Source organism: Danio rerio, chromosome 4, assembly GCF_049306965.1.
Source record: "Danio rerio strain Tuebingen ecotype United States chromosome 4, GRCz12tu, whole genome shotgun sequence".
NCBI classification, from domain to species: Eukaryota; Metazoa; Chordata; class Actinopteri; order Cypriniformes; family Danionidae; genus Danio; species Danio rerio.
This window is the reverse complement of record NC_133179.1, coordinates 57,308,271-57,324,173: the sequence shown is the minus strand read 5'-3', so window position 1 is coordinate 57,324,173 and position 15,903 is coordinate 57,308,271. Positions and strand designations below refer to the sequence as shown.

General features: G+C 38.5%; 2 protein-coding genes across 3 annotated transcripts in view; one reads left to right on the top strand and one right to left on the bottom strand.

Moving 5' to 3' along the window:
- LOC137491103 (uncharacterized) overlaps nucleotides 1–15,903 on the bottom strand; it is a 1,183,352-nt gene that overhangs the window by 25,625 nt on the left and 1,141,824 nt on the right. The window lies entirely within an intron of this gene.
- On the top strand, nucleotides 814–14,366 carry LOC137491095 (uncharacterized). Its single transcript, XM_068220182.2, has 3 exons — nucleotides 814–964; nucleotides 1,629–1,778; nucleotides 12,946–14,366. The coding sequence occupies exons 2-3, from the start codon at nucleotides 1,694–1,696 to the stop codon at nucleotides 14,079–14,081; spliced, it is 1,221 nt and encodes a 406-aa protein (XP_068076283.1). The 5' UTR covers nucleotides 814–964; nucleotides 1,629–1,693; the 3' UTR covers nucleotides 14,082–14,366.

The following is a 15,903-nucleotide window of genomic DNA, read 5'->3' as shown; positions in this document are numbered from 1 at the left end:
AAGAAACAAGTTACATTTTGATTGTTAAAATCTATAGACACTTTTGGAAAGAAATAATTGACCTATTAAGAGTGTGTTGACTGTCTTACAGAAGCCAGTAATAAGCTGCATGTGCTTTAGGAGAAATAAAGGACTCTAAACTCACATAAAGAACAAGTTCAGTGATAAATAAATGGTTAGCTCATGTCAATATATTAACTGAACCTAACACAAATAAAACCTCACTGTGAAGTTTAGAAATTGTTTCTTTCAACGAATGATAAAATATTACAGTATAATAGTATAAGACTTACATAACTATTATATAAGTGAATGTAGTTGTGTGTATTGAGACATGAGTGTGGCTTGTGCTCATTTGCATCTTTACACAAAACTCTGAGAAGCTTCTAAAAAAACAACACACAACTCTTGCATTACCTTTTAACCAGGCTTGGGAAAAATGAATTGAAATGTCTTTCAAATCAAAGTACCTCAACATAAATGTATCAACATTAACTACAAAATGCAGCAGCCAAAATAAAAACGCTTCAATCAATAATCCTTTAAAACAACAGCAACAAAACAAATGACGATGGCTAAAGTCAACTCATTTTCCCAATACATCATTATTTCTCTGTAAAACTATGATTTGTAAAGCTGCTGAACTTCCCATCCCCCACTGTATGTGGCTTGAGTCTTTACTGCTCCCCACTGCTCATTTGCATCTTTATACCAGCATTAATGGAGGCCAATTGAGTCTTATCCAATCACATTCTAGATCCAGTAGCTCAGCAGGGTTGTGTCTATATATTCTGGGTTCCTAAGAAAATCTTCATTGGCTTATTTTGCTTGATAAAGAGAACAACTTTGTAGGACAAACTACGATTGTAGATTCCTACATTGGGATTATTACCAACAACAACAGAGAAAGAAAAACCCACTGAGGCCATTTTTTCATCCCACTTATTTATTGAAGACTGGAAAGGTAAGTTGCACATTCTGAATTTACACTCAAATAATATCTGAATGCTAACATTATAAAATGTAAAATCTAAACATGTGTGGATGCATTGTTCAATGTTATATTAAGTTCTTCAGTCATTTTTAAAAGCTTCTTTATTGTTTGTTTGTTTATTTGGTTATAAATATAGTTTTTATCCTGACAACTGGACCCTTTATACAACGAAGTACTATTTTACTCACAGTAAGATCTATTGTTTAAATAAGATAGGATAAACTTTATTTGTCCATAAGAGGAAATTCTTGTCTTGTGCAAAAGAGTGCTACAACGTTGCTGTAAGCAGACAATAAAATAAATAAAACAAACAAAATAATTAAAAATTTTTAAAGTTTGAATAAAGCAACAGTAAAGAGTGTAATAAGTGTTTTAATGAAGGTTTATTTATTAAATAGCATAATGTCATTCTATTCAAAGTAAACATCACTATATATAAGAAATGGAGTACTGGTCTTAATCAGCTCTTTTGTGGCTATTGTTTTTTGCTCAGACTTACCTGATTTCTTTTTGTTAATCACTCTTATATAAAGAAAATGTTAAAGCAAGTGTTGAAGAGAAGTTATTTTGTTTTTGTTCATTGTTTTATTCATTTTAAACAGAACATTTTTATTGTTTTGTTCATTTTAAACAGGATAAAGTGTCCAAACACAGAGAAAAACTCCTGCTGAAGCGACTGATCTCCACACTGTTATAAAGATGGCGTTTATTAAAGAGGAGAGTGAAGATCTGAAGATTGAAGAAACATTTACAGTCAAACAGGAAGATCTGCAGGAACAAACAGGTTGGTTTTCATTCTCAAAATCCATCTTGCAGCCCTGAGTGTGCTGCCTAGTTCTTCTAAATGCACATAAGCACTCATTGAAAGACTGGAATGAGTTTCTTTTGTCACTTGTTTTCATGTCTTTTGTCATTATTTTATGTATTATTAGTCTCCCATTTTCTCTACCTAAGTTTATTGCTTTTCTTGTTCTCCTACTGTCTGTAAAGTGTCCTTGAGCACTGGTGCTATATGAAGTAAATAAAAACAATAAATTAAAAAAGTTTAACTGAGCTGACGATATTTGACCTACAGTATTCTCATAGAAGATATCTGCTATTACAGTGATGGTGTTGGCTTAGTACTTTCCATTTGCATATGTCAAGTTGATCACAATTCCCTTTTTCATCAACTTCTTTATGGGTTTAAACTAGTTTTTAGTCGTTGTTACTAGTTCTCACAGATATGATCTATTTAATACCCGCAGGGTCTTAAAATGTCTTAAATTCGAAAACCTAAAATTAAACACCACACAAATTTGCATGTATTTGACCATTAAAGCGCTCACATTAAAAGTCTTAAATTTACTGAAATGTTGTGTTGTAGGTCTTAAATCTTCTTAAACAAGTCTTCATTTTCCTTTGTTCATGTTTTGTTAACCAATCTGGCCAAAACCCATACAATCACCAATAATCCATCTAAATAAATCTTTAAACTTTTCATTCAAAAAGATCATTTTAACTTTATTTATTATAATAGTTTAATTATTTTTGTGCTTCATTTGTTTAAACGTGCTCCATGTATTTACTGCTGAGGACATAGACCTGGACAGATTGTTGTGCATAGATTTAGATTATTTTAGTTTTTTTAACTTTTGTTCATTTGTTTTTTATTTTAAAGAAAGTTTATTTTGGAAAAAAGTGTGTGGATCCTAATCGAGCTCTCTTGTTTTTACGCAATATTTAAGATTTTTTGCTAAGAAATATCTAAAATATTTTAACATTATTATTAATTTATTATTGTATCATTAAATGTATAAAATTTTAATATTTTTTGATAGGACAAATAAAAATCTTTTTCATCTGGGGCATTTGAAAAATTCCTTAATCTAAAATTTCATTCATAATGGTCTTAAAAATGTCTTTAAAAGTCTTAAATTTAACTTGGTGAAACCTGCAGAAACCCTGATTTAAAGTATGTCAGAAAATGTGGATGCCCTTAATTTGAAATATGCTGAATGAAATGGACATTAAAATAATTAATTGTTATTATAAAACATTGTACAGTAATCTAAACTATATGTTGTTGTTGTGGGATGACGTGAGACAAAACAAACAAATTATAATGGCACAATAACGTTTAGCATTCCACTGACTACAACTGGCCAACAAACTAGTTTAAAATGACTTTTGCTGATTAAGAAATGGATTACAGCATGCTGATGATATGCAAACATCTGAGTGTAAAGTTCGTCAGAATATTGACCATATTCTTCATGTACCAGCAGGCGGCGCCATTGGAATCTTTTTGCTTGAGACTTTTTTTTTAAAGAATACATTTTTAGATCCTAAAAACAGTGTTGTTCTGCTGAGGCATGGGACAATAACCATTTTCAAAGTATAATGCAGTTTAAAAAAAGTCAAGGTTTTAAAACCACCAATTTTTTCTGCTGTAATCGTCATATGTAAGTTTTTTTATTTACATATTGTTTTAAGTTTTTCAGGACAACAGTATCTCCAGCAAAAAAGATATCAAAAGATGCTGATTTAAATTGTAAAGAAATCTGTGTTTTTGAAACAAATGAAGACAGCAGAAGTTAAGGATTCAATTGAATAATTTAGCCTGACATGTATGCTCCAAATTATTAAAAAAGTTTCTCAAAAGAAAATGTTTTGTGTTCAAAAAGGAAAAAGTGTTTGTTTTTTACCCAGACATTTAAAAGAATATATTTTAGAGCAGTAATCAGTACTGTGAAAGTGTGATATTTTTATTCAAGGTTATCATATGGTCAGAATCTTATACTGGTCCATGCCTAATGCTGCTTGATGTTGCAAAGTCATATTTTCTTAATTTTTTTATTTTCTTTGTATGTATAGACATGAACACCCATGTTTGCAGAGCAAGTAGTGTGACCGTTTTCTGCCATTTATTATTCCTGGTCATTTGTCCAATAGGCAACTGAAGTTCTAAAACAATAGCATATGAGATCGGGTCCCTGTTCCAGAAAGAAGGTTAAGTGTAAACTCAGAGTATTTTAGCCCTGAAATTAGAAAAACTCTGGGTTTTTACTGTTGATATTTGGCGCCAATTATTCAGTAAGTGATGATTTTGTTCTCTTTGATTCATTAAATGGAAACACTGCTTTATTCGCACATCTTTTATGTGCGCAAAAATTTAATTCGCATTTTTTGAATGAACAATTGCCTACATTTCAGTTACACAAAGAACAAAGTCACGTAAAAGACTGGCTTGTCCTTTTTTAATGAATGATAAGCTTAAAGGGTACATAGTTTACCCCTTTTTTATGATTTAATTTTATTATTATGGTTCTTCTGAGTGTGCCAGTTTAGGTTCAGTTCAACACACAGTTCAGATGTTTTGATTATAATGTGTTCAAAAGTGTGATGTTGGGGGCGTTTACACAGTTTGCTGTTTTAGGGGCGTGTTGCTTCACAGTTTCCGCTTCCCGCCCAACATAACAAGGGGGCAGAGCCAAGAGCTTCCATGCTCTGTGTTTGCAACAGACAGGCTGACAGACCGAGAGAGAAGCTAAGCTAGGTTGAGCATTCAGTCGTACAAAATCATTTGTGTCTTTGTATAGTCTCGGTGTACAAGTGCCGAGCTTGTACACCGAGACAAATAACCACACACACTGAATTAACTTTGACTGAGGCACCGAATGCGGCGGACACGGCACACCAGATACTCAGTGATGCAGCAGAAACATGAAGTGTCCCGAATCGTCACGCCACGCATTCCAGAACTCCAAACACAGGCCTCCACCAGATTATTACTCGTTCTAAAAAGATTTTTTTAGTCCTGCTTACATTTTAAATGTCATATCAACCTCTACTACTTGATAGGGCTGTGCAATTATCGAAAATCTGGTTGCGATTTCGATTTTGGCTTCTAATGATTATGAAAAACCATTAATCGAAATAAACGATTATTCCATCATTGTGACAAAGGAGTTTGTCACTGGCCTGCGGCAGAGCTGTACACCCACATATTCACGCACACACACATAACTTACCTTCACTCCACCAGCCGATCGATCGGGTGCACACGGGAGATTGCGCTGTAATAAAAACACATACACGCACAAACACATTATATACTCCATTAATCCTTGCATATTCTGACACGCCATAAATCACACCGCATACATTTGTCTTACCTGTGTGTCCGTTTGTGTTTGTGTTTGTTCGTCTCGTTGCGTTTCTCTTGCGTCTCTCTTCCGGGTTGCGCAATCGCGGCTACGGGAGGCAAAAGGGGCCAAAAAGGTCAAGCGCAGCATTTTATGCACAGTGATGCGCTGCGCATGCGCTGAGTGGTTGGGCACCCGGGGGAGACTATGTGTTTTATGTGGGGGATGAAAAGAATGGGAAAACAATGAAAAAAGCAGTATTCATGACATGTGAAAATGCTGATTTAATAATTTTGGTTTTAAGTTATATAGTAATACAAATGAAGTGTATGAAAGTGTGAAATGCTTACCTGAAAGATTGTTTATGTCCATACTTACCTTATACTTACCTTCAATATAGTTTAATCCAAACTGGGCGGAGTCACTCACTATAAATAGAGTGACTTGTGCTCAGTTCAGTGTGGGAGTCGTTGGAGATAGAAGGTGTGAGTAGTGGCGAATGGTTGGTTTGATAATTCTGGATAAAAAAATATGTTGTATATAATTATTTTGTTACTTTATTGTCTTTATTTGTTTGTTTTGTTGTTTGTTTATTTTTGTATATATATATAATTTTTATTTTTTTTTGTCTACTTTATTTTTTTGGATTTTTGGATTGGACACTTTTGCACTGTAAATAAACGCACCTTGCACCATAGTGCTACGTCGACTGAGCCATCATTTATTTTTTTCTTGTTTCACACACACCCTAAAAACGCCTCTGTGTGACAAGTGGTGTCAGAAGTGGGATGGCCAGTCGTAGAAAAGTGACTTCTGGAAAACAGGCCAGGAAGGGTCTGCGGTCACAAAAACCTGTGCTGGAAGAGGTAGCATGGGACACTATGGACGAAGAGGAGACAGCCAGTGCAGAGGGTGCCGAAGCCAGTTCCCCTAGAGTTAAACCTGAATCAAAAGGTATGGAGAGCGATGTAGTGGCATTGATGAGGACATTTCTGACAGCTCAGTCAAAAAGGGAAGAAGGCCTCATCTATGAGCTACGGGGGTTGCGAGAGTCACTGCAACGCTCAGTTATACCAGAAACATCACCAAGCCAAAGCCTACGCCTAGATCTACCCACACCTGCAGCTTCACGAATTCGGGGACCGTCAGTCACGCAGAACCCGACACTGTCGACACAGAGGGCGGCAGACTCACCACCACCACCACCAATGCGACCAGAGTCACGGATGCCAGCATTTCAAGAGGGAGAGGACGTGGAGAATTACTTGCGTCGTTTTGAGCGTCTGGCAAAGACCTGGGGTTGGCCGGAAGAGGAATGGGCGAACCGACTAGTACCCCTTCTCACCGGAAAAGCGCTGGAGGCATACCTCGCGATGGACGAAGATCGGGCGGAAGTCTATAAGGATCTTCGGGAGGCACTGATGGCGAAATTCGATTTATCAACAGAGACCTACCGACAACGATTTCGGCAGACATCAATTCCTGCTGGAGAAACACCGACGGAGACCTACAATCGCCTCAAGGGGCTCTACAAACGATGGATACGTCCCGAGCAGTGCACAAAGGAGGAGGTAGGAGAGGCTATCATCCTGGAGCAGCTGCTACGAGTACTGCCATTGGAGGTACGGACCTGGGTGAGAGAGCATGAGCCGACCGATGGGCTGAATGCAGCAAAGTTGGCAGTCCAGTACTTGAATGCACACCGAGGAGGTCAGATGTATGCCCGTTCTACACCAACACGAGGGGCCAAGCACACTGATACATCTGGAAAAGGTACTGTCTCTGTTTTTCCTACTAAAAAGCTTATTTGCTATTACTGTCAACAAGAGGGGCACAAGGCGTCGAACTGCCCAGTACGCAAACCCAAACTCACCAGTCTGTGTTATGTTCCAAGAGAGGGGGACGTAAAAGACAAGGTGACGTACACTAATCGACACATAGACGTCACCGTGAGTGGACAAAACATAAATGCACTCATTGACACTGGCAGCACATTTACACTGATAAAACAATGCTACATTCCAAGAAACACCATTGACTTTACACACACACAGAACATCCAATGCGTACATGGGGACAAAAAAGACTATCCTACCACTGAAGTGACTCTTGTTATCAATGATCAACCATACTTGATGTCAGTGGGGGTAGTGGATGCTTTACCTGTAGGTATGGTTTTGGGATGGGACCTACCTGTGTTGAACGAACTGTTAAGCAATGCTGTTGAAAGTACCAATGTGTATGATGATATATCATGTTCTGTGCTAACACGCTCACAAACCAGAGCGGGTTTAGAGCCCTTACCTGCTATGGATGACAGTTTGATCCAAGGGGAGGGGGGTAAACCAAAAAAATCACGGCGACAGCGCCGTCTAGAGAAGCAATTGGGTTCACCTATTGTGGAAGTGTCAACTGAAGGGTTGAAGGTGACTAAATGGGATATCCCTAAAAATATTGCACAGTTACAAGCTGAAGATGTAACATTGAAACCTTTGTTTTCTAAAGTGTGTGAGGGGGAAAAACAAATTGAGACGCTAGGGGCAGAGAAATATGTGATAGAAAAGGATGTACTATATGTGTTGTCTGATGGTGTCAAACGTCTTGTTGTGCCTACATGTTGCAGATCACTCATATTACATCTAGCACACACCATTCCTTGGTCTGGACATTTAGCACACCAGAAAACCTACCAACGCATCAGTACACGATTCTATTGGCCTTCCATGTATACTGACGTACACACATATTGCTCCACATGTATTGTTTGCCAGAAAACCAGCTCTGTTCACAGGTCAGCGCGAGTTACTTTGCATCCATTACCTGTCATCGAAACTCCATTCAAACGGATCGCCATGGACATTGTTGGGCCACTGGAAAGAAGCAGTACAGGCAACCAGTATATATTAGTCATCTGTGATTACGCTACACGATACCCTGAAGCATTCCCTCTACGCAGCATCACAACTGCTAAGGTAATCACTGCATTAACACAACTGTTTTCCAGAGTTGGATTCCCGCAAGAGATCATCACTGATCAGGGCACTAATTTCACATCAAGACTGATGCAGTTACTGCACAAGCAGCTAGGCATCCATTCCATCCGCACAAGTCCCTACCATCCACAAACCGATGGATTAGTAGAGAGATTTAATCAAACCCTCAAAAGGATGTTGAGGAAATTTGTAGGTGACAACGGCAAAGACTGGGACAAGTGGCTTCCGTTCCTGCTATATGCATACCGAGAGGTCCCACAGGCATCCACAGGCTTTTCGCCTTTTGAACTCCCGTACGGATGGCAGGTGCAAGGTCCTCTCGATCTGGTGAAGAGGAGTTGGGAAGCATCAAGCACTACAGCCGAAGGAGAAACTAACATTGTAAAGTTTGTATTACAGATGAGAGACAGACTTGAGAAGTACCGAGAGCAAGCTCAGGAGAATCTGGAGGAAGCTCAGAAGAACCAGAAGCTGTGGTACGACAAATGGTCTCGACGGAGAGAATACCAACCAGGACAAAAAGTGCTGTTACTATTACCATCTTCCACAAACAAGCTATTGGCAAAGTGGCAGGGTCCCTATGAGATCACTAAGAAGAAGGGTCCTGTTACCTATGAGGTGTTTCATCCAGATAAGGGGAAGAAAAATCAAACATACCACGTCAATCTTTTGAAGGAATGGCGGGAGCCAGGACCTGAGTGGAAGAAAGGTATGTTGGCCTGTAAGGTGGAGACACCTGAAGCAGAAGATGACGACAAGGTGGACTTTGAAACCCCAGAACACTTGCAGTCAGCGATAAGCCTGGAACATCTGCAAGAGAGGCAAAGAGTGGAACTGACAGAAGTGTTAAACACCTACCCAGAATTACAGAGAGGAAGACCTGGAAGAACAAACTTGGTGGAGCACAAAATATGTCTAACGGAAGCAACACCTATTCGTCAAAGGCCATATAGAGTGCCTGAAAGCCTGATTAAACCCTTGAAGGAAGAGCTGAAGATGATGTTGGAAATGGACATCATAGAACCATCGACTAGTGCTTGGAGTAGTCCAATAGTCATTGTACCTAAGAAGGATGGTACGCTGAGAGTATGCCTGGACTTCAGGAAGTTAAATGCGGTGTCCAAGTTTGACGCTTACCCGATGCCACGCATCGATGAACTGGTCGAGAGGATTGGGAGAGCCAAATACATCACTACTTTGGACCTCTGTAAAGGATACTGGCAGGTACCCTTGGAGAAGACGAGCAGGGAGTATACTGCATTTAGGACACCAGTGGGGCTATACCATTTTAAGACCATGCCCTTTGGTCTTCATGGAGCTCCCGCAACGTTCCAAAGACTCATGAATCAGGTATTAAGAAACTGTGAGGAGTACAGTGCCGCATACCTGGATGACGTAGTCATTTATAGTACTACCCGGACCGATCATGTACACCATCTGCACAAGATTCTGCAGAAGATACAGAGAGCTGGTTTGACACTGAACGTCGCCAAGTGCGAGTGGGCCAGACAAGAAACGAGGTATCTTGGGTTCCAGCTGGGGAATGGAGAGATACGACCACAAGTGGACAAAGTGGAGGCACTCCGCAACTGTCCTAGACCTCGTACCAAGAAGGAGGTACGATCCTTTCTCGGACTGGTGGGATGGTATCGGAGATTCATTCCTCAATTCTCTAAAAAAGCAGCACCCTTGACGAATTTGACGGCTAAAGCCATAAAGAATCCGGTTCCGTGGACCGAAGAATGTGAGAAGGCTTTCATTACCTTGAAAGAAAGAATGTGTACTGTACCTGTTTTACGAAGCCCAGACTTTACAAAGAAGTTCTTGGTACAGGTGGATGCCTCAGCGAGAGGAATTGGAGCAGTGCTTATGCAGGAGGATGAAGGTCAGGAACACCCCATCCTATACCTGAGTAGAAAGCTGTTGCCACGAGAGACCAGGTATGCCACCATTGAAAAAGAAGGATTGGCTATAAAGTGGGCACTGGACAGTTTGAGATACTACCTGATGGGTAGAGAGTTTACCCTAGAAACGGATCATAGAGCCTTAACCTGGATCAATACAATGAAAGACCAGAATGCCAGAGTGACCAGATGGTACCTGTCACTGCAGCCTTTCAAGTTTAATGTAAGATACAAGGCGGGAAAGAGCAATGTCACAGCAGATTACCTGTCACGATTGCCTGACGTCAGCAATCTAGGAGAGGTGGGAGGTAATGTGACAAAGGAGTTTGTCACTGGCCTGCGGCAGAGCTGTACACCCACATATTCACGCACACACACATAACTTACCTTCACTCCACCAGCCGATCGATCGGGTGCACACGGGAGATTGCGCTGTAATAAAAACACATACACGCACAAACACATTATATACTCCATTAATCCTTGCATATTCTGACACGCCATAAATCACACCGCATACATTTGTCTTACCTGTGTGTCCGCTTGTGTTTGTGTTTGTTCGTCTCGTTGCGTTTCTCTTGCGTCTCTCTTCCGGGTTGCGCAATCGCGGCTACGGGAGGCAAAAGGGGCCAAAAAGGTCATGCGCAGCATTTTATGCACAGTGATGCGCTGCGCATGCGCTGAGTGGTTGGGCACCCGGGGGAGACTATGTGTTTTATGTGGGGGATGAAAAGAATGGGAAAACAATGAAAAAAGCAGTATTCATGACATGTGAAAATGCTGATTTAATAATTTTGGTTTTAAGTTATATAGTAATACAAATGAAGTGTATGAAAGTGTGAAATGATTACCTGAAAGATTGTTTATGTCCATACTTACCTTATACTTACCTTCAATATAGTTTAATCCAAACTGGGCGGAGTCACTCACTATAAATAGAGTGACTTGTGCTCAGTTCAGTGTGGGAGTCGTTGGAGATAGAAGGTGTGAGTAGTGGCGAATGGTTGGTTTGATAATTCTGGATAGAAAATATTTTGTATATAATTATTTTGTTACTTTATTGTCTTTATTTGTTTGTTTTGTTGTTTGTTTATTTTTGTATATATATATAATTTTTATTTTTTTTTGTCTACTTTATTTTTTTGGATTTTTGGATTGGACACTTTTGCACTGTAAACAAACGCACCTTGCACCATAGTGCTACGTCGACTGAGCCATCATTTATTTTTTTCTTGTTTCACACACACCCTAAAAACGCCTCTGTGTGACAATCATATACCACCCCCTTTCCAGTTGTACACATTTGTTGCTCTGCAAAGCTCAGTTCCACGTGAAAATGACTAAAAGCATGTGCTGTAATGTAACTTTTGCAGCACGGGATGCGCATCATTCCTATTTTTAAAAGTGTGTAAGTGCACATGCTCTGTGTGTGCTGCGCTTAGCCTAGGACAGGCTCGGAGACAAGCAGAGAACACAAATCTAACGCCATCTTAATGTGAGCGCTTTAATGGTCAAATACATACAAATTTGTGTGGTGTTTAGTGATTATTCATATTAACCCTCATTTGTATAATAAACAAACAAGTTGAGAATCAAGACATGTGAAAGAGAAACCATATCAGAGCCGCACTATTCTTAAAGTGACAGTGCGCAATATTCCTGCTGCCAACTGTTTTTATCATTATTCAAACAACAAAAGGAGAAAATCCCTCACTGCTCTTGAATGAAAGACTTTTGTAGCTCAAATGTTTTTCTGAAACCGAAAACTCTGAGTATTTAATCTCTCTGTAAATCAACTCAGAGTTCAAGATTAAACTCTGAGTTGGTTGAACCTCCTTACTGAAACAGGCCCCAGGTCATCATAAAATGATTGACAATTGTCGCTGTTTGTCATTATACTCTGTTTATCCTTAGAGCTGATGCTGAGTATTCTTAGAGCTTTTCACACTTGAAATTGTTAACCCTGGGTCATTCTAACCCTGGATAAATTCTGGGTTATCTGTAGTCACCTTCCACACTGCTCATGCTATACCTGGGGTTAAAAAATAATCCTGGGTGTTCATTAACAGACAGTTCACATTTGTAAACCCTGGGTTATCATTATTATTTTGTATATTTACATTGTCACTGTCCCTGATTGGACGAATCGCAAGTAACCTTTTTAGATGGCATTTCTGCATCTTGTCGGGTATATACAATGTCACCAAGTAGGTCTTCAGCTAAGCCTCAGGACATGCACAAAGACAAAAGTACAAATAAATGAAAACAAGTAACAAAGTATGTCATCTTGCCATCTCCTCATCACTCCTGTTTAAAGCAAACGTGGCATTAAGCATTTGCATACGTTTTATACAACAATGCAAACTTGCAAATATAAGCAAAATTATGCATACCTGCTATGGACATGCAGGATTTGTCTCAATCGGGTCTTCCAAGCAAGAGGAAACGCAACACGAGTAATCTAGAGCGAGTGCATTTGATTATTTGCATTTAAAGCCACAGGCACAAAAAGAGCTTGGTTTTCCTCTGATCCCCAAAAATAAATATTCTACAAGGTATATGACCTGATTTTGAGCTGAAACCTCAGAAACATTCTGGGAACACTAAAGACTTATTTTACATCTTGTAAAAAATGGGTAATTGTAGGAACCTTTTAAAGGGATAGTTGATGCAGAAATGAAAATAGCCTCACCATTTACTCTGCCTCATGTGGATTTAAACCTTTATGAGTTTCTTGATCCTGTTAAGCACAAAAGAAGATATTTTAAAAAACGCTACTGGCTCACTGTGTTCCACAATAAAGGAAAGTTTAACACCACATGACGGAGAGTAAATGGTAAGGTCATTTTAATATTTGGGTGAAAAAGTCGCTTGAGGTGTCGCTTTGAGCCTTCATACTAAAGCTAACTTTTTTTTTTTTTTTTTAGATCTGATGGTGCTGAAAGAAGAGACTCATCAACAGAATGAAATAGATGAGAAACAGCAGTTTGAGAAACCCCAAGAAATAACGACTGATGAAAAACCCACACTGACTAAAAAGACTTCATCAAACGAAAGTAATTTTAGCTGTAAACAGTGTGGAAAGAGTTTCAGTCAAAAGTCAAACCTTGATGTTCACATGAGAGTTCACACAGGGGAGAAACCTTACACCTGCGAACAGTGTGGAAAGAGTTTTAGTCAAATACAAGGCTTTAAAGCTCACATGAGAATTCACACTAGAGAGAGGAAGTTCACATGCCAAGAGTGTGGAAAAAGCTTTTATCATGTTGGAAACTTTGCAGCACACATGAGAATTCACACTGGAGAGAAGCCTTTCAGCTGTAAGCAGTGTGGAAAGAGTTTCAGTCAAAAGCCAAACCTTTATGTTCACATGAGGGCTCACACAGGGGAGAAACCTTACACCTGTGAACAGTGTGGACAGAGTTTTAGTCAAAAACAAAGCTTTAAATCCCACATGAGAATTCATTCTGGAGAGAGGCCGTACACATGCCAACAGTGTGGAAAAAGCTTCCGTCATGCAAGAAACCTGGCAGAGCACATGAGAATTCACACTGGAGAGAAGCCTTTCAGCTGTAAACAGTGTAGAAAGAGTTTCAGTAAAAAGCTGCACCTGATTGCTCACATGAGAGTTCACACTAGGGAGAAACCCTACACCTGCGAACAGTGTGGAACGAGTTTAGGTAAAAAAGAAGACCTTTACATCCACATGAGGATTCACACTGGAGAGAAACCGTACACATGCACAGAGTGTGGTAAAAGTTTCCCACATAAAAGCTCACTCAAACACCACATGATAAGTCACACTGGAGAGAAGCCGTTTAAATGTGCTCAGTGTGGAAAGAGCTTCACAACTAAAGCTAGCCTCAAGAACCACATGAATGGTCACACTGGAAAAACAGTGTTCACATGTGATCAGTGTGGAAAGAGTCTCACACGCAAAGACTCCATTAAGAACCATATGAAGATTCACTCAGGAGAGGATCGTTTTAGATGCAGTGAGTGTGGAAAGGGCTTTAATTGTAAAAGAATCCTCAGCACTCACCTAAAGCTTCACAATGGATAACAGAGTCAGCAAAATTGAGGCCTTGTCCACACAAACACGGGTATATTCAAAACGGCAGCTTTTTCATGTAGTTTGGCTGTTCATTCAAGTGAAGTTTATTTATAAACTACTTTCGAGAGGATCACATGCTTAGCAAAAACATGATTCACAAATTAGATCATCCTTTGTTATAAAGCAGTGTCTCACAGACAGTACTTTGTTTAACTTACTTGAAGACAGACAAGTTAACATCACAGCTGAGGAACTGCACTATTCATTGTCTTCAGTAAAGTCTTCTCCATGTAAGAACTTTGGTCAGCTTACTTATTTTATGTATTAAGAGTCATCTATACATTGGCGAGCCACCCAAGAATGGTTAAGCCAAATACAGCAAAATCTAACAATGTGTTTCAACTTATTATGAACTGATCACCATATTTGTGCAGGGTTCCACACAATTCTTTCATGTTGTCTTAACACAAATTAAGGTAACTTAACACTTTTACCAAATTATTTGGACTGAACATTAAGTTGTCCCAATGAAATCTCAAGAATTGTGTTATTTCAGCACATTTTAATTGAGTAGTTTGAACAAATAAAAAAAAGGTTGTTTTTTTCCCCCGATTTTTGTTTAATGGAGATAAGATTTTTTCAGCAAATTTTTAATTATTATAGTTTTAATAACTCATCTCTAATAACTAATTTATTTTATGTTTGCCATGACAGTAAATTAGACAAGTAATTGTATAAGGATGGTTTGTTCTGTAGACTATCGAATAAAAATAGCTTAAAAGGGCTAATAGTTTTGTCTTTAAAATGGTTTAAAAAAGAATAAAAAACTGATTTTATTCTAGCTGAAATAAAACAAATAATACTTTCTCCAGAAGAAAAAAATATTATCACTCATACTGTGAAGAATTTCTTGCTATGTTTTACATAATTTATGAAATATAAAAAAAACATGAGGGGCTCTCTCTCTCTCTCTCTCTCTCTCTCTCTCTCTCTCTCTCTCTCTATATATATATATATATATAGGCTTTACATGCATAAACAAGGAAGAAGTAATACAATTACAACAATAGGATGACACAAATATAGGAAAAACAGTGTTTAGTAATGACAATTGTATTTACAGTAAGAAAAAAGTAAATAAATACAAATTAAATTAATAATAAAACAAAAAGAAATATATTATAAAAGTTTATGCAATATAAACATTCAAAGGGTACAGAATTTGGGTAAAGGGTACAGAATTTGCTGAAAAAAGTAGCTGCTTTATATATATATATATATATATATACACATACACACACACACACACAGTACTGTGCCCTGGTCAGTTGCCATTTCTGTGTGGAGTTTGCATGTTTTCCCAGTGTTCGCGTGGGTTTCCTCTGGGTTCTCCGGTTTTCCCCACAATCAAAAAACATGCAGTACAGGTGAATTGGGGAAGGTAAATTGTCTACTATATGAAAGAAAAAGAGAAAGGGGGTGTTAATAGGTTTAGATTTGGAGAAAGCTTTTGACAGGGTAGAGCATGATTTTTTATTTGCAGTTCTTAAGGTGTTTGGATTTGGGGAAAATTTTAGAAAATGGATTTAAATTTTTATACAGATATTTTAACTTGTATTAAATGTATTTTTTTTTTAACAGAATGTCTTCAACCAACTAGATCAATAAGGCAAGGATGTCCATTGTCTGCTTTATTATACACACTGGTAGCTGAGCCACTGGGATTGGCAATAAAAATCAGATAGAAGCATTAAAGGGATACAAATAGAAAACAATGACAACAGAGAAGCTGTGTATCAATACGCTGATGATACTACATCGTTGGGGATTT

What these genes read in the sequence shown, in the direction of transcription:
- LOC137491095 (XM_068220182.2), top strand. Translation starts at nt 1,694, where the DNA reads ATGGCGTTTATTAAAGAGGAGAGTGAAGATCTGAAGATTGAAGAAACA. An exon ending in AGATCTGCAGGAACAAACAG is followed by an intron (nt 1,779 to 12,945) that starts GTTGGTTTTCAT and finishes TTTTTTTTTTAG; the next exon opens with ATCTGATGGTGCTGAAAGAA.